General features: G+C 36.1%; 2 protein-coding genes across 12 annotated transcripts in view; one reads left to right on the top strand and one right to left on the bottom strand.

Annotated features, from left to right (window-relative positions):
• The window catches only part of LOC123678581 (long-chain-fatty-acid--CoA ligase 4), a 28,630-nt gene extending 10,836 nt beyond the window's left edge, over positions 1–17,794 (bottom strand). For 2 of the 11 annotated variants that reach the window (XM_045615693.1, XM_045615701.1), the window contains exon 1: positions 14,287–14,434. In XM_045615693.1, the coding sequence (XP_045471649.1) occupies positions 14,287–14,312 (26 nt within the window). In that variant the 5' untranslated portion in view covers positions 14,313–14,434. Of the gene's footprint in view, positions 1–1,841; positions 1,882–5,812; positions 5,952–9,851; positions 10,023–14,286; positions 14,435–17,557 lie in introns of those variants that run through there. The other 9 variants (XM_045615694.1, XM_045615702.1, XM_045615695.1 and 6 more) reach the window with 8 other exon arrangements.
• Positions 17,795–18,218: 424 nt separating this feature from the next.
• Positions 18,219–25,591, top strand: part of LOC123678580 (E3 ubiquitin-protein ligase MIB1) — a 410,823-nt gene continuing 403,450 nt past the window's right edge. Inside the window, exons 1-4 of the mRNA XM_045615691.1 lie at positions 18,219–18,476; positions 18,551–19,552; positions 19,893–20,231; positions 21,587–21,856. Coding sequence (XP_045471647.1) covers positions 18,360–18,476; positions 18,551–19,552; positions 19,893–20,231; positions 21,587–21,856 — 1,728 coding nt within the window. The 5' untranslated portion in view covers positions 18,219–18,359. The remainder of the gene's footprint in view (positions 18,477–18,550; positions 19,553–19,892; positions 20,232–21,586; positions 21,857–25,591) is intronic.

Here is a 25,591-nt window from a genome sequence, read left to right as displayed (position 1 = left end):
ATGCACCAGGTGAGGACTTTCGCACTGTGGTTTGATATTTTCGCCTATCGGACAGTATTACTCAATTCGTATAAATAAAGTAGCATCCATTTTGTGGTTGCAAAAGAAAATATAAATAAAACGTTCTCTCATCAATCAAATTTTTATATTAATATAATGCTTGGAGGACCTTACTATTATCTGTGAGATGCAACATTATTTAAATATAACGGGTGTTTTTTTTCGAGGTATATAACTTTCAGTTGGCATTACTGTTCAAGATGGCGACCGATTTAACAGCTGTCAAGTGACTTATTCTCAGTTTGGTTCGGCAATTCATCATGAATAGACTCACGCCTGAACAACGCTTGCAAATAGTGCAACTTTATTTCGAAAATAATAGTTCTGTGCGGAATACGTATCGCGCACTACGTCCATTTTATTTTGTTTAGCGATGAAGCGCACTTCTTATTGAATGGCTACGTCAACAAACAAAACTGCCGCATTTGGAGTGAAGCTAATCCTCAAGCGTATGTCGAAACACCGTTACATCCAGCAAAACTGACTGTTTGGTGCGCTTTATGGGCTGGTGGAATCATTGGTCCGTACTTCTTCAAAAACGATGATGGCCAGAACGTTTCAGTCAATGGTGATCGGTATAGAGCCATGATTACTAATTTTTTCATTCCTGAATTGAACAACCATGATGTCCAGGAGCTGTTGTTCCAACAAGACGGCGCAACATGTCACACAGCTCGTGCCACAAGCGATTTATTGAAAGACACGTTTGGAGCTGTGAATTGGCCTCCAAGATCTTGTGATTTAACACCGCTAGACTACTTTCTGTGGGGCTATATAAAGTCATTGGTCTATGCGGATAAGCCACAAACCCGTGAACCCGTGACCATTTGGAAGACAACATTCGCCGTGTTATTGCCGATATACGGCCACAAATGTTGGAAAAAGTCATCGAAAATTGGACGTCCAGATTGGACTACATCCGAGCCAGCCGTGGCGGTCATATGCCGGAAATCATATTTAAAATGTAATGCTACAAGATTATTTTGCGGATAAATAAAATTCATGTCAATCGAATAATCAATCCATCGTTGTTTTATTGCAATTCAAAGTTCTATAGCTCCAAAAAAAACACCCTTTATGTGCCTCAAGACATCAATAACAAATGTCTTTCGCACGTTCAGCAGTAGATTAATGATCCATATTGTTTATTTGCTAACCTTAAATTAAACATATGACGCTTCCGATGACAGTTCTGTTTGACATATGTCATTGAAACAGGGCTTTGAAATCCCGACCATGACATGGATAACCCAGTATTATAAATTAATTTTTTTGATTAATATTCCATGATATCCATGCCTTGAAAAATTAAAGGCATTAAAAAAATAATTTCTTAGAGATTTGCCAACACATGCCGATCCAATATTATTTATCAAAAAATGTTTTCGGAATCTTCAAATATTGATATTTATCAGAATATGATGGTTTCACGTGAGAGATATTTTAAAAATTGAGGAGTTTTTGGATTCTACACATTTCAAAACTCAAAAACTGAAATTTTCAAAGAAAGTTTGAAAGAACAAGATCATCAATGCTACAAAACCATGCAGAAAAATTTCAAACAAACACTCAAAAAAGAGGGGAGCTACATTCGCTAGGTGTAGAAACGTAGAAAGCTATGCGAATAAAATAAAATAGAGCACGCCATGCAAGGAAATTTCCTGGGACAAAATATCCCTTGGAAAGAAGTCAAGATAGGGTCGTAAGCTTATGCCAAACAAGTGGAGTAAACACAATGCAAGGAAAATTCCTATAAAAGCACTGGCAGAGATAATACTCACGACTTGTTCTCAGCGTACATCTTCTCTCAGCTTATTATACCTGCAAGGACACAAGAGAACAATTTGTAATCAAGTTACAAGTAGTCGAAAAAAATTGCAACAGCGATTCTTGCATCGAACCATCCGATGCAAGCGGGACGCCTAGGTCTATTGTTTTTATGTTAACACTGTACAGCACCACGAGGAGCATTGATAACCAGTTATATTGTATTCGTTATAAATAATAGTTAAGGGGTACCGTACACTGACACATCCACTACTGGTACCTGATAACACTCTGTAAGAAGATATGTCTTTGCGTCTCAAAAAAATTAACGCACAATCTGTAATCTCAATTTTAATCTCATGTGAAAGAAGAGAAATAAACAATTTTCAAAATACTGGAATGCTGATAAGTGATTTAATACTTGGTATTTCCACCCCTTGCGTTAATTACAGCTCGGCAACGACGGTTCATACTCAAAATGTTCTGATCTAATCATTCCCAGATTTCTCTGATTTGGATTCCTAAGTCATTAAGAGTAGCTGGATGATTTTCTGAACTTCTCAACCTTCTAACCAACAAGGTTGGCCCAAACCTGCTCAATCGGATTGAGATCTGGACTTCTTGCTGGACATTCCATTAGAGAGACTTCAACCTCTTCAAGGTACTCCTGAACGATGCGCGCACGATGGGGTCTGGCATTATCGTCCATAAAAATGAAATTTTCACCAATGTATGGGGCAAATGGCACTACATGCTCTTCAAGAATGTTCCTTATATACCTATCAGCATTCATAGCTCCATTATCAACGACCACTAGGTCTGTGCGAGCAGTCAAAGATATTCCATCCCATACCATAATCGATCCTTCCCCGAAACCAGTAGTATTCAGGAAATTGCACAGAGCATATCTTTCATGTGGACGTCTGTATACAAGGAAACGTCGATCACAATGGTAGATGCAGAATCTAGACTCATCTGTGAAGAGAACTCTTTCCCAATCAGCCTCTATCCAATGGATATGCTCTCTCGCAAAATCCAAACGCGCCCTTCTATGGGCTGGAGTAAAAGCTGGGCCTCTTGCCGCGACACGAGGCCTTAAATCATATTCTCTGAAGCAATTTCTTATTGTCTGATTGCTAATTTGCACCCCATGAGTTTGCTCAAGCTGATTTTGAAGGAGACGAGCGGTTGCAAACCGTTGTCTCAACGAAGAAACTCTCAAGTAACGTTCTTGAATGGGAGTTGTTACCCGTGGTCTACCCTGTCCTGGTCTTCGGACATTCATACCAGTCTCCCTGAATCGCTGCAACATTCTGAACACACTTGTATGGGAAATCCAAACCTTTCTGCAATTCTTGTGTATGTCCACCCTTCTTCTCGCAAAACTACCGCTTGGGCACATTCCTCTTGGGCCAAATTGCGCGTTTCGCGTTGCATAGCGATCGAGTGTAGAAAATCAAACGAAAGAAAAACTCTGGATCACTAGAATTGATCGAGAACAACTGATTTCAAAACGGAGCCAATACATTCAAAATCTGATAATCTCATCTTTTTTTATTCCTGCTGGGAAAAAACATCTGTATTGAAGAAAAATGTTGAAAGTGGATAACATATGCATGCATAATTCTGATAAAAATAATTATCATTGAGAACATCTTCAGTTGTAGAATAAATTTGAGATTTTCATAATGTGCGTTAATTTTTTTGCGCAGTGTAGTATAAAATTTGGGGCGTTCTTCGCAAAAACACAATTTCTGTGCGATCTGGTGTTAACTTCCATTCGCAAGACAAATATCGACGTGTGTGGTGTTGAATTTTTTGCAGATTGCCCGTGCACTTATCTCTGTCATTATTCATAACTCGGCCGGGAGATCCCCACCAAAGGGATCCAAGTCTAGTGTATCGGACGATGGTTCCGAAGTTCGTAGTTTATCCGGTGTGTTATTAATGTTATTATAGTATTGGAACTTTAAGATCGGACTGCCAGAAATTGGGGTTATTGATATTAATTCGATGTGATAAAGTTACCAGAAGTTGATACAATTCCAAGGAAGTCGATCGTTTGCCGTTGTCGTACGATCATTTGGCGAACTTTGAACCGGTCTGGTGTACATTAAGCATGACGGAAAATAACACCCTCTTCTTATCTGTCCAAACAGAAATCAAGCCTTTGGTAGCGCGTGGCAGCTTTGCACGTCTGTTGAAATTAGTATTCGAGTATTCTTGTCACGGAATTTGGCTTGTAGATTGTTCCGCTATAACAAAACCGACGGATATCCGTGCATACTTCAAATCTGATCACATCATGAGAACCATAGAAAATTCAAGAAGAATATTGAAAAAAAAAAAAACTAAATATTTATGTGATTGCGGATCCGAGTGAGTCGAGATTTTACATGTATAGAGTTTTCCCCCGAGTAATAAACATAGATTGAAGGAGCATATGTCATTTTCAGTAAGAAAATTTTGTCCCCAACATAAACTATCAAATTTGACAAGAAGCGAGCGGAAATGAAAACATATCAGTGATAAGATATTTCACTCAATTCGCGAGTTTCTCCACAAAGAACGCACTTCTTATGTCCCATAAGTGAATCAACGTTTCATATCAACTCAAAATATATTGAAATGAATAGCAAAATATATCAGAAATTCAGAAAACAAACTTCAAGCGCGCCAAACGACGTGAAACAACTGACTAACTAAGAGAGCAAAAGTTGCCAAACCTTGGATTTAGGCAGGTAGATACAGAAAATAATGAATATTCTGCTTATTATAAATTCGACAATTAGGAAAAATATCGGATTTCAAATATTCAACTTTGCATATTTAATCGGGATTATATATATAACGGGTGTTTTTCTCGAGGTATATAACTTTGAGTTGGCATTACTGTTCAAGATGGCGACCGATTTAACAGCTGTTAAGTGATTTATTCTCAGTTTGGTTTGGTAATTCATCATGAATAGACTCACGCCTGAAAAACGCTTGCAAGAGTGCAATTTTATTTCGAAAACAATAGGTCTGTGCGGAATACGTATCGCGCATAACGTCCATTTTATTTTGTTTAGCGATGAATCGCACTTCTGGTTGAATGGCTACGTCAACAAACAGAACTGCCGCATTTGGAGTGAAGCTAATCCTCAAGTGTATGTCGAAACACCGTTACATCCAGAAAAACTGACTGTTTGGTGCGCTTTATGGGCTGGTGGAATCATTGGTCAGTACTTTTTCAAAAACGATGATGGCCAGAACGTTACAGTCAATGGTGATCGGTATAGAGCCATGATTACTAACTTTTTCATTCCTGAATTGAACAACCATGATGTCCAGGAACTGTGGTTCCAACAAGACGGCGCAACATGTCACACAGCTCGTGCCACAATCGATTTATTGAAAGACACGTTTGGTGACTGCCTAATTTCACGTTTTGGACCTGTGAATTGGCCTCCAAGATCTTGTGATTTAACACCGCTAGACTACTTTCTGTGGGGTTATGTAAAGTCATTGCTCTATGCGGATAAGCCACAAACTCTTGACCATTTGGAAGACAACATTCGCCGTGTTATTGCCGATATACGGCCACAAATGTTGGAAAAAGTCATCGAAAATTGGACGTCCAGATTGGACTAAATCCGAGCCAGCCGTGGCGGTCATATGCCAGAAATCATATTTAAAATGTAATGCCACAAGATTATCTTGCGGATAAATGAAATTCATGTCAATCGAATAATCCGTCGTTGTTTTATTGCAATTTGAAGTTCTATAGCTCTAAAAAAACACCCTTTATAAAACAAAGAGCACAACACTATTACTGCAAAGTTCAGAAACACGAAATTATCAAAATCTCAGCATTTAACGGTTTCAAGAAAAACTTCTCAAATGATCTCAATGTACCCAAGAATAACACACGTAAACCTTAAAATTCTTCGTGCCAACACCGAAAATGAATCCACACTAGTTTCAAAACCAAATAAGTTCATACCTTGACATTCCAGAAGGCCACACCATATTTACAGACGTCAACGAAAAGAACACGAATAGAGACAAGAGTAGTAAACAAACCAACACAAACAAACAGCACAAGTACGTCGAAGGTACTAATCGCGAAAGAAACACAAATCGATTTAGTGAATGTCACTATTAATTTGAAAAAAAAAAAAAAAATCTGAAGGCCGATCTCCACCACCATCACCAGCATCAACGGTAAAATATGCCACAATTCATTAATTCCATTAATGGAAACCCATTCAAACGTAAATATGAATAATCAGAGATCGAGGCTGATTATTTCGAACGTATCTTAAATCATACATCGCGACATTATGTAAAAAAAAATTGATTACCATTATTATTTATTCATTCCCGTTTATGTAATGCGCAGTGAAACAAATGAGGTGTTTTAGGATTTAATTGAGTCCAAAAAGGGTTCAGATTAAAGGTACACTGATTTTCAACATTTGAAAATAAAAAAGGCAAATTCTTCTACAGTTCAATTCCTAATATCTCATATCATAAAAAAAAAGACGCTTACAAAATCAAGTATCTCTTGGAGCATCATAAGATTCGGCCACAGGCATTATACTGTTCATTACAATCGTAGCAACAAACGTTTTAAAATTAGTATTTTTTTGTGGAGATACGAAATTTGCAGAATCTGATTTTTAAAGTTTAGTCACTGAAAGTTAGGAGGATCAATGCAGTTCGAAAACCTAGTCTTTCATTCAATTTAATTATTAATCTGGAATTCAAGTGGAGAAGACTCGATGGAATGTGTAATCTAAAATGGGGAATCTCATTATTAGATATGATGATAATAGACAAGTGCAGAGGGTCTTTAGAGTCCGGCAGTTGAATAATGAATATGAACGTTTAAAATTCTTTTGTACCGGTTTGACCGTCTGCTCATCAAATCTATTTTCCTTGACGAAATTTGAAAGGTTAAAGTTCAAATGGGCTGCCGCAAATCAACATAGTGAAATTACAAATCACTCTCATCAACACAACCTGTATAGGTGTTTAACGAATCATTTGAAAATGAAGTTGTCGTCTTCAGAAAGTTATGTGATAATAAGTCAGCACAGCTAGATATGTTTTCTGGCAATGAAATTAAAACAAAGTTAATATCCTGTCAACAATTTAGACACCAAACATGACCTGTACTTTTTTACGTTTAAAAATACAGCGAATTTTATCTACCTACGAAAAAGTAGTGTTAGAGATAGGTAACGTGAGATGCCATCTGTCGAGCACTAGACGATCTACATATCTGTCAAGCAGCTTCATGTTCCCCATTCCGAATTAAAAAAATATGTGTTAAATCTATTTACTTTGCCTTGATTAAATGGCATGCTGCATCTATAAATATTTAACAATTGTCTCAGATTACTTTGTGGGCTTATGACACCTTTATTTGACACATCATTGTTATCATCTCTGAGTAATCAGGATATTTATTAACAACCTACTTTTCCGTTATTTGATGTCTGTCCAAAGATGGATTTTTTACTTCCTTACATTGTATAGAAATTTTCTGCATTATGCTAGTTGATTGTGTCATGTTCAGGGATGAGAAGCAACACAAAATGTGGATGGTATTATATTATTTTCAAAGTTGAGAAAAAACAAGGTCAAATCCACAAGCGAAAATTTTTTTTTTGCAAGATATTTTTGATGCTTTGAGAGTCAAATAATTGTGTGAAATTCACAGAGTTGCTCATTTTGACATATTCTCTGATAAGAAAGGTAATAATATAACTATAATTGTGCAAAATGCGTAATGTATTTTTTTTTAATTCACGTTATGGCTGAAAAATGCTAATTGACCGGCAAATTCATATTTTAACCGATGAATTTCAGTTCATTCGTTTGTAATTCCAAAGTTATACATATTCTCCATATTATCACGGATAGGTATTTCAAGTATAAACGCAATCTTGATAGTTATCTCTGACCTTGAAGACGGCAAAGTTCGAATATTTATGTAATAAGTACGACAAGTACCAATTGTATCTTGTTTCCCACATTTTCGAATGCACAATTTTCGAATTTTTTAATAACCCTGCAAAATCGTCATTACTATTTAAAGTTCGAAACGATAATGAGAAATGACCTTGGTTTCGATGTCCCATTTAGACTTTATCGAGATCTGGCAGATCTTAATTAGAATATCCTCATCAATACTTTTCGATAGTCTTCATTCTTATCGGATAAAAGAGTTATCGAATGACCTTCACCTTGTGAAGTTTGATTTCTGAAGGACAAAGATGTAATTCGATCGTTTCTAATGATAATAAACTCACTTTTTGAATACGAATATAATGAATGTATTTTAAATGGATTAGTCGGAATGAAATTTCGAAATTTATTACACCTAAACCATTAGGAGGTATTAACAATTTTATTCAGTATGCTAAATTGAACTACCTTCTACATTGTTATGAGTTTACGGCCTATATGAAGATCAGTTATTTTTTTAATTGATTTCTTGGTTTTTAGAAGTTAATTTTGGGCACCTCAAGTGGATTTATAGAACATTACTAATTTAGATTCATAGAATTTTACAAAAATTGGTATTATGATCCAACAATAATATGAATAAAGTTTGAATGTTGAAAACCAGTGAAAAAATCACAAAAAATCAATTTTAAAATCCTTTTTGAGCGCTCGTCATGATTATTTGCTCACAGTGTCTGCAAAATGAAGTTAACTATTTTTTTCTGACTTCTTTTCGATTCTTACCACAATAGTTTATTCTAAAACAAGTTGCAGAATAGGCTCCTATTCCAACACGAATGTGAAATTCGAAAACGAGCGACGAAGGAGCGAGTTTTGGAACGCATGAGTGTTGGAATTGCCTTCTGCAACGAGTATTAGACGATATTTTCTCTATTTCAGTCAAGTTTTGTGAAATATTGTCGAAATTCAATGCAAAATTCGGATTATATATCCTAGTGACTTTAGTATTGTATCTTGGCAGTTGGTGTAAGTGTTACAAAAATTGACAGATTACGGAATTTAGATATGAATCTTACGTTTTGAATTTTGAAATAATTTACTATTACGCATTGAATTCGTGAATTATGTCTGACGAAATCGATTTAACACCACCAGAATTAAAAGAAATTACGAATATTGTTGCAAATCATTTCACTATATCCAAATTATATTATATTGACGATTATTGACGTTTGTTCAAATTTGATAGGATTGTAAGTCAGTATAGACAACCACAAAACAAAAAATATAACTGAAAACGATGTTGTAATGAGCTCATTACAGCACTGTTTTTAGAACTGTAATGAACTCATTACGATACTGAAATAGAGAAAATTATGTACATACGAAGTAGTTTTGCAGTTAAGAGATTTGAATATATATATTTGAGTTAGATTTGTTGTTTTTTAGTTAGAGAAAATGAACCATTGTGTGAAATTTGTTTAGAGACAGAAAATATTGTGTTTAATGTCAAGACAATGATTATATACAGAGCGGACAAAGATACTTTTGAAAAGAATCTAGTTACAAGTTACTTTGGGTAGGTATCTGTTAACCTTTCAAAAAAGTATCTTGTATCCACAGATTAAAGATCTTTGCTTGTATCATTATCTTAAGCTGCTTTTTCATATCAGGTAGCACTGGTAGCAGGTACTGGAAGAAGACCTACAGTTTAAATAACTTTTCGATTCTTGTTTTTTTATTTTCATCGAACGAATTTCTGATCTATTGATTTCAGTCAAAATTCATGTTCTGCAGATAGTTTTCGCAAGGTTGAGTTTGAGCTATATGGATCCTCAATTGAAGGATTTTGATTTTTGTGACATTCTTTCGAATTCTCAGTACAATTCCCAAAAATAAATCAGAGTACCCTACCACACCACCGAATAAAGCCCAACACACACCCCCGAACCGGCTTTCCCGCAAGGGACAAAACCTAAAGGTGGGTACCCACGTTCGGTCCTACCCGAGGGTGCAATACCTACGGCAAATCCGGTGTTGTTGAAAAAAAATTCGAAAAAACTCACCGTATATAAACAACCATAATGCACCAAAATCGCGACGAACGCACGTTTCGCAAACAGAATCACCTCCGACCGTGGCGACTGGCGTACCAAATGAGACCGTCGATACTTCGTCCCAATTTGGACAGATGATGATAAGGCGAAGTAGAGAGAGTGAGACAGAGATCGCGCCGTGGTCTTCGCAACTATCGGAATAGAATGGAGAGAGGAAAGCCTGCACCTTTTGCTACTTTTGGGACGTTTTTCGTTAGATAACGAGGTCCGCACGCTGTTAAAAGTTGAAATGGTATTGGACGGTTCATCGGGCGTACCCACCGCAGGGTTTGAGGTCGTACCATCGGCCATGGTCAACGTTGCCGATTTTACGCTTTTTTGGTTAGCGTTGTTTTCGACGGTGAACCTTTGGAATCGGCCGAGGAAAGAAAAATCCTTGCGAATTCACGTTATTATTGTTATTACCTGTTTCATCGAGAAATATGTCAACACTTATGGATATGATCGTATAATATCGAATTTCTTAGGTCGAAGCGAGTTTTTGGAGCGCTCGTTCTTCGAAAAGATTGATGTATCATTTCGTCTCAATCTCTGAAATTTTGAGCCGGGAATGGTCTCGAATTCGATTCTGTCTGTCCGTAAACATGATAACTCCCAAACGGGAAACCAAGAACCCTTAAATTTTCAGGATAGGTTATGATATGGCATGCTGCGATTATAGACGTCGATATTGTCTTCATGATAATTTCGATGGAAATGAAAATTTGCTTTCAGTCGTGAATTGACAATTTCAAGCTTGATAAAGAAGCAGAACCGGAGAAAATTCAAGCAGAACATTGAAAAAAAAATGAGCAGAACATTGAAAAAAAAATGAGCAGAACACCAAAGTGCAGCGAGGAGTTTTTGAGCGTTCGTCATTCTAGCGCCAATTGACACATACATTCTTAATATTGAGAAACCTCCATCAGGCTTTGTTTGATATCATAATTTTCCATCCCTTTATTTAGTCTAAGCGCGCACGAGATTGTAAAGGGTGTTTTTTTTAGAGCAATAGAACTTTAAATTGCAATAAAACAACGATGGATTATTCGATTGACATGAATTTTATTTATCCGCAAGATAATCTTGTGGCATTACATTTTAAATATGATTTCTCTGGCATATGACCGCCACGGCTTGCTCGGATGAAGTCCAATCTGGACGTCCAATTTTCGATGACTTTTTCCAACATTTGTGGCCGTATATCGGCAATAACACGGCGAATGTTGTCTTCCAAATGGTCAAGGGTTTGTGGCTTATCCGCATAGACCAAGGACTTTACATAGCCCCACAGAAAGTAGTTTAGCGGTGTTAAATCACAAGATCTTGGAGGCCAATTCACAGGTCCAAAACGTGAAATTAGGCGGTCACCAAACGTGTCTCTCAATAAATCGATTGTGGCACGAGCTGTGTGACATGTTGCGCCGTCTTGTTGGAACCACAGCTCCTGGACATCATGATTGCTCAATTCAGAAATGAAAAAGTTAGTAGTCATGGCTCTATACCGATCACCATTGACTGTAACGTTCTGGCCATCATCGTTTTTGAAGAAGTACGGACCAATGATTCCACCAGCCCATAAAGCGCACCAAACAGTACGTTTTTCTGGATGTAACGCTGTTTTGACATACACTTGAGGATTAGCTTCACTCCAAATGCGGCAGTCGTGTTTGTTGACGTAGCCATTCAACCAGAAGTGCGCTTCATCGCTAAACAAAATAAAATGGACGTAGTGCGCGATACGTATTCCGCACAGAACCATTATTTTCGAAATAAAATTGCACTATTTGCAAGCGTTGTTCAGGCGTGAGTCTATTCATGATGCATTGCCAAACCAAACTGGGAATAAATCCCTTGACAGCTGTTAAATCGGTCGTCATCTTGAACAGTAATGCCAACTTAAAGTAATATACCTCGAAAAAAAAAACACCCTATACAGGGTGTTTCATCATAAACTGGACAAACATATATATTCGTGTAGAGGACATCGGGAGAATCATTTTTGCCTTATACAATATATTCCGTTTTCGACGCATAAGCGAGATACAGGGTGTTAAACGTCAATTTTGAGCAAGATTCTTATGGGTGTGGTCAGTTTTGTATAACACTCAAAGAAACGGTTTTTGGACAAATCTCAGTATTTTTGGGTCCTCTATTCAGAAAAGTTGATGAAATCCGAAAAAAGAATTACAAAATGGCGGAAAACCTGCAACGTTTCTAATTTTTTTTTTCGGTGATCAAATTGAATTTTAGTTTCTGAATGAACACAATTTTCTAAGAATTTCTGTGCAAAAATTTTTTCAAAAATCGAACACAATTTTTTTTTTACATGTCTACAGCGATAAAAAAATTTCACCCGAAATGGATGAAATTTTGTAAAATTGTACTCCTTCAATTATCAATCACGAATATGAAAACAGAATTGTAAAATATTAAACGGTTTCGTTACTACAGCCATTCAAATGTTTCGTTCAAACCTCCAAAAAAAATTAGAATGGCTTCTTAGAGTCAAAATTATTAAATTATTGCTATTTCCAAAAATTCCGGATGCTAAAATGTATTTATACAAAAAAAAATCGGTGAAACTTAGTTGGAAGTCGAACCCTCGATTCCAACGTAAGTATTAATGAAGAAATTAAGACAGTTCTAAGGATATTAATATTCGTTGCTAAGCAACTGAATTTCGTAGCTCATAGAATTCTACTGGTTATTTGAATTTCACTGAATATAATTTCGCAAGTATCGTGACACGAATTTGTTTGGAAACGAAAATGAAATATTCTCTTTTGGAAAAAAATGATATTGCACAGAAATTCTTAGAAAATTGTGTTCATTCAGAAACTAAAATTCAATTTGACCACCGAAAAAAAAAATTAGGAACGTTGCAGGTTTTCCGCCATTTTGTAATTCTTTTTTCGAATTTCATCAACTTTTCTGAATAGAGGACCCAAAAATACTGAGATTTGACCAAAAACCGTTTCTTTGAGTGTTATACAAAACTGACCACACCCATAAGAATCTTGCTCAAAATTGACGTTTAACACCCTGTATCTCGCTTATGCGTCGAAAACGGGATATATTGTATAAGGCAAAAATGATTCTCCCGATGTCCTCTACACGAATATATATGTTTGTCCAGTTTATGATGAAACACCCTGTATATGCCGTACGATGCGTGCATATCAAGCTCAAGTAATATCAAGTAGCTTGATATCAAGTCTAGCAATAAATATCTAAAATCAAGTCAAGCCAAGCTAAGTAGTATTTAATTTTTCACGAGTTCGATTTTCAAGTCAAGTAGTTGGTTAAAATGTCAAGCTACTTGGCTTGATGAATCCCTATTTCCAATATTCCCGTCTCTATGAAAAATGATACGTTTTCCCTTCTTGAGATGCAGGAACGAATCGAGGTGTTAATGTCTTGACGAAAGTCCGAACGATGTTCCAACTGTTATTAATGCATTTCGACCTTTGTGATATATTTCCAAACGAAATCGTAAAATTGATCTATTGTTAACGATAAAAACTAGAAAACGTTTGTTTGTCACGTATTTTATCTTTGCAACCTTTACTCAGCTCGTGATAAACACAATTACTGATGGAGAGCTTGAACTTTGTTTCTTGAGAGTCGATTGTTCCTGCTTCTGTTGACCTATCTTCTCAATTATTCAATGCAAGAACCGAATATGTCGATACTGATTACGGAAGTTTTCCTCGTATTCGATTATTTTAGCGTTTGATGGAATGCTGGTTGAACCAACGGAGATATACACGAAAAAGTTGACAATTCCAGAAACGAAAAACCAGAGAATTTATCACAAAAACATGCCCCACAATCAATGTCAAGTTGCAGAACATAGATTGACGTCAGTTTGACAGACATTAAATTGGATGTCGATCACAGAACTGTATTCGAAAGGAAATGAACATTATGAATTTGCTATGAACATAAAAACACACATGTGAGAATTCAGTACGAGTTTGAAGTGTCGACTGAAAATAAATATAATGCTAATTTGATATGATCAAATGTTATTCATATTTTCCAAATCAATTGTGCCATCAAATTGAAAACCTGAACCATAAACACTATTTTCTAGAATCCGAAAAATCTAGAAAATTTCTTCGCCTCAGAGCTTTTATCGGAAACTTTTAGAGCTATTTATATATACAATCAGTTACAAACATCGAATGCTAGGTTATATCAGACCTTCAAGCTCGAGAATGAAATCGATTGTTTTCAAGGTTAAAATCGATATATGAAATTGAAAAAAATATAACACATAAAATAATGAAAATGAAAAATGTTACAGCCTTCTCATTCAGTCTGAAAGTAGTGATAGCTATAATTAACATACTCTTAATGGTTAAATCTCATAACTTTCTAGTATTAACTTTAAACTCACAGGATTTTTCCTTTCAAGAATGACATTACACTGGATATTTTCGACTGATAACTAACTTGCCGAAGCTGAATGCCTTGATGCACTTCAATAACTGAAGGATAATGACATTAATCTTATCGAGATCAAGATAAACCCATCCATTTTATCAGCAAATCCAGAAAGAGTAGGACATGAAGCTTCAAAGCCACCATTTTATCATTTTCCAGAAATGCAATGTTCGAACAAAAATATGCTCTCATCTCAGTGTTGATTTTTGAAGCGCAGTTCTTTCAAACCAGAAACACGTTTCTAATATATTGATTCACGAACCAATCAACATAAATAATTCGAAATTTATTTAACAAATTATGGATGACCTTGAATTCGAAACGGGTTTAGGTCTCACAGATTCGACATTTCTTGAAGGATAATCGCGAAAGAAACCTAACTTCCCGAGTAAAAGAAAATATTGTTTATTCAATCGGATAGAAATTCCCATTGAAGCTTGAAATATCTTCTCGCTTGTTAGAATCTGATGAGCGGTGAAACTACTGTTAATTAAAACGGAAGAGAAATTTCTCGATATACGGCAAGAGCGAAATGCATTCACAAGATCAACAGACATGTGATTTTTTTACAATTGTAGTCGGTTTAGCGTCTTATTATTTCGAAAAAGATGGGAGTCTTTGAAGATTTTCCTCTAAGTCTTATAAAGGGTGTTTTTTTTAGAGCTATAGAACTTTAAATTGCAAAAAAACAACGATGGATTATTCGATTGACATGAATTTTATTTATACGCAAGATGATCTTGTGGCATTACATTTAAAATATGATTTCTGGCATATGACCGCCACGGCTGGCTCGGATGTAGTCCAATCTGAACGTCCAATTTTCGATGACTTTTTCCAACATTTGTGGCCGTATATCGGCAATAACACGGCGAATGTTGTCTTCCAAATGCTCAAGGGTTTGTGGCTTGTCCGCATAGACAATGACTTTACATAGCCCCACAGAAAGTAGTCTAGCGGTGTTAAATCACAAGATCTTGGAGGCCAATTCACAGGTCCAAAACGTGAAATTTGGCGGTCACCAAACGTGTATTTCAATAAATCGATTGTGGCACGAGCTGTGTGACATGTTGCGCCGTCTTGTTGGAACCACAGCTCCTGGACATCATAGTTATTCAATTCAGGAATGAAAAAGTTAGTAATCATGGCTCTATACCAATCACCATTGACTGTAACGTTCTGGCCATCATCGTTTTTGAAGAAGTATGGACCAATGATTCCACCAGCCCATAAAGCGCACCAAACAGTCAGTTTTTCTGGATGTAACAGTGTTTCGACATACACTTGAGGATTAGCTTCACTCCAAATGCGGCAGTTTTGTTTGTTGACATAGCCATTCAACCAGAAGTGCGCTTCATCGCAAAACAAAATTCGCTTATGAAAATCGGGAACAACGGCAATCTCAGAACCATTATTTTCGAAATAAAATTGCACTATTTGCAAGCGTTGTTCAGGCGTGAGTCTATTCATGATAAATTGCCAAACCCAACTGAGAATAAATCACTTGACAGCTGTTAAATCGGTCGCCATCTTGAACAGTAATGCCAACTTAAAGTTATATACCTCGAAAAAAAACAGCGAGCATCGAATTTGGTACACCCTGTACAATACAAGCAGTTGGAAAAAACACATTTGGCAAAATCCCATGTATCATTTCGAAATATTTGGGTTTGTGCAATCTTCAAAAATATACAGGTCATTGTCTGTGTCAAATATAACTCTTCTGGCAGAAGCTGAAGCTAATGAAATAGATACCTTTGAAACTTCATGGTGGATGGTGCCTTCTGAGTCTGCTTTTCCTCACAGAAAATTGATAACCCGACATGAATACATGTTTGCTGTAGGCAATTTCTTTCAGAATTGAAAATTCCATATTAATTCGAATGAATGTTGACAGTGCTTTTAATTTGTTAATAAAACTTAGTAGATATAAAAATTATTTTTCTGTTTACGTTAATACCAAGGGCATAATTTATACAATTATGATAACGATAACTAAGCAATAGAATCAACATAACAAACTGGTAAGATAAAAAAAACTCTAAAATGAATGAAATACCTGTTGTGTGCCAGGTAATCTGTTTACCTGACCACTCAGCTGGCGTACATTTGAACCCCAGTGCAGGATGCGTAGAATACAGTCTCAAATCTGTATCATATGCATCTAGAAATTCCTCAGCTGAACCGAAAGTATAAGACAAACAAGGCCCTTTCTCAAGGAGGTTCACGTGGCACAATTTTCGAATTTAAAATACGAAATAAATTGCATTAATTTGCGTAATTTGAGCCTGCCGCAGAGTTGTTATCGAATTGACCCTTGTACCTCTTCAGAGTGACATTAGATCGCTGGTGGCTAAATGAGGAAGTACCGGTTGTTGTAATTTCTAATGTTGTGTCTACTGATTGATGTATTTTGCGTTGACGACATGGCATTTCTAAGAGGGCAGACGATTAAGAACAGAACTGACCGATCCACCATTTCCTCCTATGGTCAAGGGCGTCAAGGCAGACACAAAGGATCAAAACGAACCTAAATTTCGTTCATTACTGAGAAACATTTTATTGGTAGAAAGAGAATGCTGCTTCCAATATTCCCATTCTTAATCGCACTATAAAAACCTGAACATGACTCAACAAAGGCAGAAATCCCCAGATCAATAAGCTTCCATCTGTTTCCCAACTTAACCACGATACCACCAAAAAGATTTTCTTATAAGAATTGATAATAATAAATCCCGAGTTTCAAAATATTTTCAGTATCTAAGCCACAAAACATCGATAAAAAATTTGGGAACTGATAATTAAGTAAGTCAGGAAGTTTTCCCAAGGTGAGGCATCAAAAGATTAATACATATCTTCATTTTATTCTAATTAAAACAAAAAAAAATTGCAAGGTCACATGGCATCTCGCCAGTAAACGTAAATTATGTGCATAATCCACTCCAAATTTACAAATGTGATAGAGATCGTCAACAAACTCTTATACAATCTGCTCCGAATAGTAAACATAAATAATAAATATTAACAATGCAGTATTAAACAGATGTCATTAACACTGACGACAAACATAACCTTACTCAATGAACTTGCCAAAAATGTGACATTCTAATATATGGGTCACATTAGAATTGAATGGGAATTAGCAATTTCATTGGTAATTACTCGATTTGCATTCAATTTGTTAAATCACTTGATGGTTAATTGAGAAAAATGTGATGACTTACCGGAATAGATTGTGCCACCTCTTGTTATTGCTATCCTCGCAGATTTCTTTCACTGGAGCATTTATTTATTAACTAATTTTTTACACTACCGGACACAACTAATTAGATATTTTTGCGGTGTTTTGAATTAAGTTGTTGATTAATTCAGACGGCGTAGACGTTTAAGTCAGAATCAGAAGGTAAACGCCACGATATCCCGCAACCGTATTTTTGGACAGTATTTGTAACATCAACGTCTCCTCTCCACCAATAGGATAGCTGAAAACATCGAGGTAAAAGTGGCGTGATCCACACGTCACGAATAAGACAAACGATCAATACCTCTTAACAGATTCCACAGTTATTGCAGACTTATTTAATCTCATTTCAGTCCATTCTATTCATTTCCCAAGAAAACTGAAACTTTATTTGATTATATTCAGTTTCTTTCAATGATGAGAACGAGAGCAGAATTCAAAATTTGATAATTGATGTCATTACAGTTAGGTTGTCATAGATGTCAGCACTTAGGATTTGCAGTTTTCGTTTCTGTCAATCTTTACAGATCCGAACCATCGATAGCTATTTCATCATATGACCGTAGATCTTTTATAGCAAAGTACTTACAATAATAGTTCTATAGTATCATACAGTTATACCTCTATGGTTTCAAGACAAATAGTTCTAAACAAAACATCCTAGCCTAATTTTTTGACACTTAAAGTTGTAATTGTTGTTATGAGAAGATTCTCTATCGTTCCTATACAACTAATGTAATGTTTTAGCGCATTGTTAACAATATCGTTGAGTTTTATATTATACAATGGATTTGGCGAACGCTGTTGAAGCAACTCCCGGAGTTTCTAGAGCTCCTAGACTTATGATGGAAGGAGTTGGCTCTAGAGTTATTCGTGGTCCTGATTGGAAATGGGGCAAACAGGTAAGAATCTCCTCCATACCATTGCCATGAAATATTTAAGTATATTGGAAAATTAAAAACAAAATTTTTTTTAGGATGGAGGAGAAGGGCATGTAGGAACTGTGAGAAACTTCGAGTCATCTGACGAAGTTGTGGTTGTCTGGGACAATGGAACTGCTGCAAATTATCGTTGTTCAGGCCAATACGATCTGAGAGTGCACGATAGCGCCCCTACAGGTGTTAAACATGAAGGCACCATGTGTGATACCTGCAGACAACAACCAATTTTTGGCATTCGGTGGAAATGTGCCGAATGTGGCAACTACGATCTGTGCTCAATCTGTTATCACGGAGATAAACATCAGTTGCGTCATCGTTTTTACCGTATAACGTCGCCAGGTACAGAACGCGTGTACCTTGAGGCTCGTCGAAAAAGTAAGAAAATAACTCTTCGTGGAATATTCCCTGGGGCCCGAGTCGTTCGTGGCGTGGATTGGCAATGGGAAGATCAAGACGGCGGGAACGGTAGGCGTGGTAAAGTTCAAGAAATACAGGATTGGAGCGCTGCAAGTCCTCGTTCTGGGGCCTATGTCGTTTGGGACAACGGCTCCAAGAATCTGTACAGAGTTGGATTCGAAGGAATGGCAGATTTGAAAGTCGTGAACGATGCTAAAGGATACAACGTGTACAGAGATCATCTACCGTGCTTGGGCGAACAAACTGTCGGTAGGACCGGTCCACCGGGCTTGAAAATTGGAGATCAAGTCAGCGTAGAGCTTGAATTGGAAATTGTGCAATCGCTTCAACATGGACATGGTGGTTGGACTGATGGAATGTTTGAATGCTTGAGTAACATCGGTTCAGTTGTGGGTATAGACGAAGATCATGATATCGTTGTTGCCTATGCTAGCGGGAACAAATGGACCTTGAATCCTGCTGTTTTGACTAAGGTTGCCAGTCCGACCAATACTGCTGGTTTGAATGAAACACCGCAACAACAATTTGCAGTGGGAGACGTTGTGCAGATTTGTTCCGATATGGAAAGGGTTAAGATGCTCCAGAGGGGACACGGCGACTGGGCCGATGGAATGGCAGTGGTAAGTTAGGTTAAATTAGGTTAGGTTACACATTACTAAAAAAAAGATAGTACCCATGCTTTTAAGAGAAAAAAACAAGAAATAATATACCAGGTGGCTTAAAAACTACTGCCGATGGGTTACAAGTTCAAATATTTGGATTTTGAATCAATGATACAAAACCCCTGGGCTATAGATAAAATTGAGTCCGTTGATTTTGTGTGATGAATAATTTCAATATAATTTAGTGATTAAGCTAATGTCAATACATTTGACATAAAAATATGTCAATTCTTAATTAATCTCATTTCATTAATCATTTTCTAATGAGTAATTCTCATAACCGAATCAACCTTTTCAGACTCTCGGAAAAATAGGACATGTTCTTCAAATATACAATGATAACGACTTGAAAATCGACGTGTGCAACACAACCTGGACCTACAACCCGTTGGCAGTGACCAAGGTGGCCAGTAAGGATGGAACGATGCACGGAACAACAAGTGGGGAACGTCTAAGCGCACTCTTGAAAAAATTATTCGAAACCCACATCTCCGGAGATATAAACGAGGAATTGGTGAAGTCGGCTGCAAACGGAGATGCACAAAAATGTGAAGAAGTTCTGAAGAAGAGCAGCATTGCTGGCGCTGGCATAGGACCTGATGTCAATGGGGTTTTTTCGGGGCACACAGCTCTACAGGTGATTTTGGTTTGATATTGATCACTCGCGATTATGTCTTCTGAGTGAAGAGTAGTTTTATCTCAAGAAACTTTATTACATCTTTTAGAATTTTATTCTACTTATGTTCTGTTATAGTGTAGTCATATTGACACTTATGACTCATACGTATTTGTTTAATCAATTTTTTTTGGTGAAAATTTATATTTTTCTCTGCCTAGAGATCTTATTAGTTAACAATTAACTTGTATAGTCTTTCCAAAGTCAGTTTTCAATCCTCCCCAATAATTGAGACACGTTTGGCCAAACATCCAGATGTATTAGCCTATTATTTCTGATATTGAATATCCTAAATAATTAAAGAGAGTGTTATCAAATCAATTGCTTTTATCTGCAATATTTCATAATTTTTATCTCAGTTTATTTTTTTATCGTTATATTCAAAAAAAGAATAAATGAATAGATTTTTGCTTGGAAATTCATGCCCAATAACTTTTACAATTGTCTCTAAACCTCATTTCAACGGTATTCCTTAATGTACTAGTGGTATTAAGAAATTTTATTAACTTCAAGCAACAATGTATTACTCTCTCATTAATTTTTTGGGTCTTTGTTTTGGAACATTTGTAGAAGTAAGATGAAATGAATGTAATTAAGATCATAATTTAGAGAATTGGTTTTAATAATGATGTGAAATAAAAATTTCAGCACAAATGGAAAAATTCAAGTAGGAATTGAGGGTGATATACTGTTTTAACACCAAATCATGATTGATTTTCTATTGGCACACGTGAAAGCCGAAAAAACCACACTGAATTTTTTTAAAAAGCGTTTGATGCATGTTTCAACAACATAGTTATCATCATCAGAAAGGTTGCCAACTGAATTAGAAAAACATACAAAATATAGTTAGGGTGCTAACCTACAACTTTTACCTGTGCTTCCTTTACACTTCTAATAAGTGAAGTAAATAATGGTTTTTTAATTAGGGATTAACTTGTTATTGAGCAAATTATCTCTCTTCACAGATTTCAATACCTTCTATTGTATTCAAAAATATTTTGAAGAAACTTTTAAAAGTGTTAATGACTCTTCAAATATAGAATACCCAGTTGTTAAAATGTGATTAGAGATGGCAGATTCATCTATATTATATTCCTTATAAGACTCATATTATGCTCCTTATATTCATTAGGAATATTCCTAGTCAAATAGTAATTGAAAAATTCCGGGAACTAGAATTTGGTTACTTCAGTTTTTCAAATTTAGAGATGTTTTATACTGTCATTATCATTATCCCTAAATAATAGTTTATTTTGTGAATTGCACTGTAACGCAATAAGATTGTGTCGATGCTTGATGGTTGAGGTTTTCAGGCCGCCTCGCAAAATGGCCACCTAGAGGTCATCACTGTTCTGCTCCAGTTCTATGCTGATGTCGAGATCGAAGACAAGGATGGCGACCGAGCTGTTCATCATGCTGCCTTCGGGGACGAACCAGCAGTTGTTCAACTTTTGGCTCACGCCGGAGCTGACTTGAATGCTAGGAACAAACGTAGGCAGACTGCCTTACACATCGGTGTTAATAAGGGTCATATCGGAGTGGTTAAGATGCTGTTGGACCTGGGTTGTCATCCGAGCTTGCAGGTTAGTTTTGGAGATGCTTATTTTTGATTTTGTTAAATAGGGAAATGGACGGAGAAGAACTCTCTTATTCAAACATTTTCCCAAGTAGGGTTGCAACTATCGTATTTAAACAGAAGTTGACATTAATATCTTTTTACTTCTTGAAGTAGAGACCTCACTTGAGGAATATAAGTATTTTTCTGTTAGACAGTGGTTACTCTCAGCTTGGAAAACAGAAGAAATTTGATAAGAAACAAATTGTATGTATCGCATGTTCATACTTTTGTAATTTAGAGAGTTATAAGGTTAAAGCTTTTGTAAAAATCATTGTTTTACCATTTTTGCAATTAATATTTGCATTTGAAGAACATTTTTGCAGTTTATATTTGTAGTGGGGAACAAATTTATTGTTGTATTTAATTATATGATGGAAGTTTCAGTAAAATTGAACAATATTTGTATGCACGGCTCTTGAAAGTATAGAGTTAAGTCATTGAAAGGAATAATCAAGAGATTTTACAACTGTGGTAGAAAATATTCTGACATAGTCTCAATGATTTTTGCACTTCTAGCTCGTGCTGTTTTTTGGTTATTCATTTGTAAGCTCTTTTTGTACGATATTATACAGGGTGATTCACCGGGATGGCCTATTAGACGTTTATGGAAAACTAATCATAATTTTGAAATGAAAATTTGCATATTGGGTTTTGAGACAATGATCTTTCTCCCTAATATATTTTCAGATCTCTACAACTTCCGGTTATACCGGAAACAGACTACTACTTCCTTATTTCAAATTGCACACCCAGTATATTATTGCATCATTAGATACCTTTTTTGATGGCAATTTCGGCAATATGCCATACTTTGGGTGAAAATTCAACAGTTCATGAGTTATTGGGATTCTTATGAACAAAAAGGTGGCGATGAGGACTCACATTTTTTTGAATATTTCAGCAGAAAAAACTTTTTTTGAAAAAATTGTTTTGTTTTTCAATTCCGCCAATACGTAGTATTATAAGACTGTTTGCGGTTTGGGCCAAAAATGTACAGGGTGTTTATAAGAGGATCATGAACTTGGACAACTCAAATTCATCAAAACTCAAGATTTTCAAATTAGAACCTATATATTTTATTATTTCAGTCGATACTACTTCCAAAAATAGTGGGGGTTACTTAAGCAAACCCTATACCTAAAATGAATACTTCAAGAGTTATCGGGGAAGAACTTCAAATGAGGAAAAACCGCTATTTATAACTGTGTTAATAACTGTCTGTTACTTCCGAAAAACACAGAAAGAAACTAAAATTCGATGTTTGGATAACTAAATTTTACATTTCATGAATTTCAATTAATTTTTCGTTGGGATTGTTGAGAAATCCATAAACCAATACAATTTTCAATTACGAATAATTCATTACAATTCATGAAATGTCAAATTTAGTAATGAAAACATCGAATTTTAGTTTCTTTATGTGTTTTTCGGAAATCGCAGACTACTCCACACAGTTATAAATAGCGGTTTTTCCTCATTTAAAGTTCTTCCTCGATAACTCTTAAAGTATTCATTTTAGGTATAGGGTTTGCTTAAGTAACCCCCACTATTTTTGGACGTAATATCGACTGAAATAATAAAAAATATAGGTTCTAATTTGAAAATCTTGAGTTTTGATGAATCAAAGTTGTCCAAGTTCATGATCCTCTTATAAACACCCTGTACATATTGCCATATTGCCGAAATTGCCATAAAAAAAGCTATATAATGATGCAATAATATACTGGGTGTGCCATTTGAAATAAGGAATTAGTAGTCTGTTTCCGGTATAACCGGAAGTTGTAGAGATCTGAAAATATTTTAGGGAGAAAGATCATTGTCTCAAACCCTGATATGCAAATTTTCAGCTCGAAATTATAATTAGTTTTCCACCTTATTGATGAAATCAATGACGGAAGTCTTGAAATCCCAGAGGAATAAATAAAATTTATAAACGTCTAATAGGCCATCACGGTGAATCACCCTGTATAGTCGTACACTCCTACCCTTCAGGTCGTAAGCAGGACATCTCCGGAAAGAAAGCTCAGCAGGAAAAAAATGGGCGATGAATATTCCACGATATCCATAATTTTATCAATATTCGAGCAGCCAGCAGGACTCTTTGCGATAAGATATTCCAGATGGAAAACGATATTTTCGTCAGTAACAGGCAGCCATCCTCCTCCCGAAGGTTTTTACTTATTTATTGGCGTCGAAAAGAATGAATCGTAAAAAAGTTATAACGCCGGGCCGATGTTATTCGTTGGGATGGCCCTAAAAAAGTTCGTTTCATCACTCTTTTATACGGGTTTTGAAAATTCGCGCATTATGGAAATGCGGAATTAGAGATGACGTTCGCGCGTTATCCTACGCGAGCTGTAAGAAGTTCCGGTTTTATTGTCGTTTCGAATAATTTTTTTTTTTTTTGAGTTGTATTCGAGCACGTGATTTTGGGATATGCTGCAACGGTAATCGTGAAGATTTGTGGTGAATTCGTCGGATTTTTTGTTAACTCCCATCGTTTTTCTATCATTAACATTATTATTCATGATGTATACTCGATTACAACATATTTTTCCTACAACTGCTATGAAAAGTAGCGTATTCTTCATAGCTCACTCAATTTCAAAACTATGTATTGCTCATACTGTGAGAAATATTATTTCTCTAATTCTGTGGTTATTCCGTTCATTCTTCCACATCTTGTAGAACAAAATCGTGCGAGAATATATCAGAAACGCACAGTTTTCATGGTTATATTTTATTATTCTATGTTGGCACTCCGAACTTTCCGCTACGGCTTTATCTGTCAATTCATCAAATTGCCTTAAAGAAATCAGTTCTGCCAACCAACATTTTTCAATGCAAAAATCACTAAATTATATTTATGGAAATATTTCATTAATTTCAAGGAAAATGCAATGAATTAGAGAAAATAATGTATAATACTCGTACAGAAGGCTCATTCTACCACTCGTTCATTCCAAAACTCTCCACTTCGTGGCTCGTTTTTGAATTTTGAACTCGTGGAAGAATATTAATGCCTTCTGCACTTGTATTATAAATAACTATTCTCACGGCACTTTCCCCACATCTCGCTTGGTAGACCAATGAAATTGGGCTTTTGAGTCGTTTCTATGGAAACGCAATAAATTTGCACATACTGTCAACCAAGGCCATTTTGATTTGAATCAAGTCCATTACTTGAATTATTGAAATTTGTGCAGTTGTAGGAAAAGTATAGTGAGCAACATGTGGAGAAAGTCCTTTTCTCGCTCGTGTGTTTGCGGCACTCCCCTTTCAGGCTCGTGCTTCCACACTCGCGAGAAAAGTTGGACTTTCCCTAATTGTTGCACAAGTGTAAGTCTATTGTGCAACTTGGACTCGATTCAAATCAAAATTGCCTTCGTTGACAGTATGTGCTGATTTATTGCGTTTCCATAGAAACAACTCGAAAACCTAATTCCATTGGTCTACCAAGCGAGGTGTGGGCAAAGTGCCGTGAGAAATAATATTTCCCACAGTATGAGCAATACATAGTTTTGAAATTGATTAAGCTATGAAGAATACTCTACTTTTCATAGCAGTTGTAGGAAATATACTATTTTATCAGACCGCCTTAGGAAGTGAGATTTTGCACACATATAAGTTGTTGGCAATCGGTTCTTCTCAGGACCACCCAATGGGTCCTTTTCAGAACCATTGCCTCGATGGTGCCCCC

This window comes from Harmonia axyridis, chromosome 4, assembly GCF_914767665.1.
Source record: "Harmonia axyridis chromosome 4, icHarAxyr1.1, whole genome shotgun sequence".
Lineage (NCBI taxonomy): Eukaryota > Metazoa > Arthropoda > Insecta > Coleoptera > Coccinellidae > Harmonia > Harmonia axyridis.
The sequence above is the reverse complement of the archived record's forward strand: the minus strand, read 5'-3'. Positions and strand labels throughout refer to the sequence as shown.